The sequence below is a fragment of the Montipora capricornis genome, chromosome 3 (assembly GCF_036669925.1).
Source record: "Montipora capricornis isolate CH-2021 chromosome 3, ASM3666992v2, whole genome shotgun sequence".
Taxonomy (NCBI): Eukaryota; Metazoa; Cnidaria; class Anthozoa; order Scleractinia; family Acroporidae; genus Montipora; species Montipora capricornis.
Window position 1 is genome coordinate 75654850 of NC_090885.1, and position 2973 is coordinate 75657822.

The 2973-nt window shown below is 40.7% G+C and overlaps 1 protein-coding gene across 1 annotated transcript in view; it reads left to right on the top strand.

The window, feature by feature from the left end:
- LOC138041643 (gamma-aminobutyric acid receptor subunit beta-3-like) overlaps nt 1–2713 on the top strand; it is a 15952-nt gene extending 13239 nt beyond the window's left edge. The window contains exons 7-8 of the mRNA XM_068887400.1: nt 74–115; nt 1941–2713. Coding sequence (XP_068743501.1) covers nt 74–115; nt 1941–2309 — 411 coding nt within the window. The 3' untranslated portion in view covers nt 2310–2713. The remainder of the gene's footprint in view (nt 1–73; nt 116–1940) is intronic.
- The last annotated feature ends 260 nt before the right edge of the window (nt 2714–2973 follow it).

Sequence of the window (2973 nt, forward strand, 5' to 3'; positions counted from 1 at the left end):
GGCCGCATGCTCGTATGGATAACAGACAACTACAACATTTCATCAATGATACGAAATTAATCAACAGGAAGAGAATCAGCCATTGAAGCTGGATGATGCAGAACTCGAGAAAGAGGTAAGTAAGACTTTGAACAGGTTTGTTTGTAGGAAAGAATGATCGCAGGCTTATAAGATTTATAATGACAACTGTTTGCAAATAAAATCTCACTTTCATCCATCGGTGTACAGAAACAAATAAGCCAGGCCTCACTCGCTTAAGCACCAAGGAAGTGAAGTTATTAAGAAGTCTAGCACAGTTAGCTTTTAAAATGTTGAATTCTGGTGTTTGGCCTTCCAAAACCCTAATGTCGGGATTTCAGAAGTTTAACTCTAACTGTGTGCCATAACTCTCCTGCTAGTAAGGACGTCATGCACCTCAAAATCAAATTCGCGTTTATTGTAATCACTTCGCGACCCTTTCCATGTGACAAAATTAAAGTGTGCCAAAAATCAAGAAAGGAAACTGACAGGAGCAACGCTTAAGTTCGAAGAAAGAAAATTTTTCTTCGTGCTGGCGTTCTTCACCTTCCCTGCATTTCGTTATTTCACGTTGTTGTTTTGCAGGGGACTGCAACGAATTAAGTGTAAATTAAGCTTGGGTTTTAGTATAGGCAGAAAAGTCCATGACCCAGAAGTTTCGATCTGCGATGGAAAGAGGGCCATCAGTTTTCGGTATCAGGGACCTTTAGATTGGAGGACGAGGAAGGCTTCCGTAATAAACATGCGCATAAGGTTTGGAGGCCGACATTTTCGAAGTGCGCGTGCTCAGTGCAGAAAACTCGCATTCGTAGTCGTCCTAGTCCTACGATCTAAAGCTCCCTATTATCTATTTTTAGGATGGCTATTTCTAGATTTTTTCGGGAAAAATCGTGGTAGTATTGTATTCATTGCACGATCTATGATTTGAACGAACAATCCTTCGTGCGGCCTACTGGTTGCAGACCAATCAGAGGCGTTGGGGTCATCAGGTCCAATCTGATTGGCCATAATTTGGCGGGACCCCTATTCTAAATTTAGATTATACTGTGAACTGATGGGCTAAAGACATTTCTGGGATATGGCCTTTTGTTATAGGTAATATCTCATGATTTCAAGAGCAATTTGATATAAATAAGGCAGCACGAGTAAATAAACCACACTAACAAAATTCGTGTGAGTGCAATTTGTAGTCTGAAAAATTTTCAAGTGCTTGTTCAACCAAATTACTCGAGAAATACCTATACCCAAAAATGTTGAAAGAAGGTGCCAAACAGCCTCAATTTCATTCAACATTCGCGATAACAAAAGAAATGTCGAATGGTTGATGAAGCAAAGTATAAAGTGCTACTATGATAAAAAAAAAATTACCTACCTTTTTTCTTCAGATTTTGAAAGTGTGTTTGCTTTACACTTGACTGGTCAAAATTTTGAGCTTTGGCTTTTATCCAAAGGTTGTTTACTTTGAGTGTAAGTTTTGGATTTCACGGTCCGCCATTTCTTACCTTCAAAACTGACCGGTTGGACCTCAGAGGGGTGGATCTAGGGAATAGTGACGTCAATTACTCTCTAGCTTCAAATTTCAGAGTGAAAATGCACCTTATTATACATGCAAAACAAGAGTTTGAAAGTCTGAAAGCCCAAGACTCTCTTGCTGCTTATTAATTCACCCGAGCCTTTGACGTCTCAAGATTTTAAAGTTAGTAAACAGGTATCTTTGTTTTAAATCGAGGCTTAAAACTTGGGTCACTTAGTGTTTGGTCAACAATCACAGTTTTGTAATGATTAGCTAATTAAATATGCAATCTAGTGGAATCTTTGTTGCCGCTACGGTAGCTATTGCTTTAATTGCTCTATCACTTCCCAATGTTGTAGAAAGCAAAACGTCAACTAAAGGAAACGTTTTCTGTAATTGCCGCTTTCAGGGAAGCTTTGAAGTAGAGCATGATGCAGAATTGGAAGCTGAAATAAGTCCGAGTCCTGATTCAAATCTTTCCGCAGTACAAGCTCACGTGCCGGTCGGTAATTTTCCCCACCATCGAAGAGTTGTGGTGTCCAACACTGACCAAGGAGCCACAGTGATGCTGATGGATAAGACAGGGCAAGTACGTCATGGAAAGATCCGTGTCAAAACCACCAGTCAGCCTCAACATGAACCTCCAAAGAAGCCACGTGACCCTGACCCGAGCTGCACTCACTGGGTGGACTTAGTATCCCGAATGCTCTTCCCAGCAAGCTATACCACTTTTCTGGTACTGTTCTGGCGTCAATTTGTACAACAGTTACCGATTTAGAATTTGGACTGTCACGGTTATTGACAAGCATTTTAAAGGACTGATGTTAAACCAAGTTTCAAGCACTAAATCATACTAGTCTATACCGGCCGTTTTTATACTAGAGACGCATAATTCGTCCAGACCGATTATACTTTTGTCATTACAGTTTTCTAGTGTAAAGACGGGATACAGAAATAGTGTTTTACTACATCGTACTGAACCCCTTTGGATCAGGAGGTTTCAAGAGTTTCTGTTGCATCATTGTCTCAAGTTCTCACGAGGTGATTTGTTACGCAGTCTTTACGAATTTTTATGAGCTAAAATCTTGCAGTTGATTTCCGGAAGAACACAGTTAACATTGAACGCATTAAAAGGGATAAAACACGACGTAGTTTGGCATCGGACGTGGCAGATTGGTTGAATTGAAAGCGTTTCGCATTTGTGGAACCTGTGGAGGTGCCAGTCAGACTAGTAGGCGCACTTGAATAAAAAGCAGCGTAGCGGAAAATTTACCCCTTTATAAGAGACGCGCTAAACAGACGTACTAAGAATCTTTACCCAATTTCGACCCAGACGGATAATGCGTCTCATATTTCTGCCCCGTCTTTACACTAAACAGCTACAGTGACAGACACATAATTCGTCTGGACCGGCTAGTTATCCCTAAAGTCGTTCCAGACAG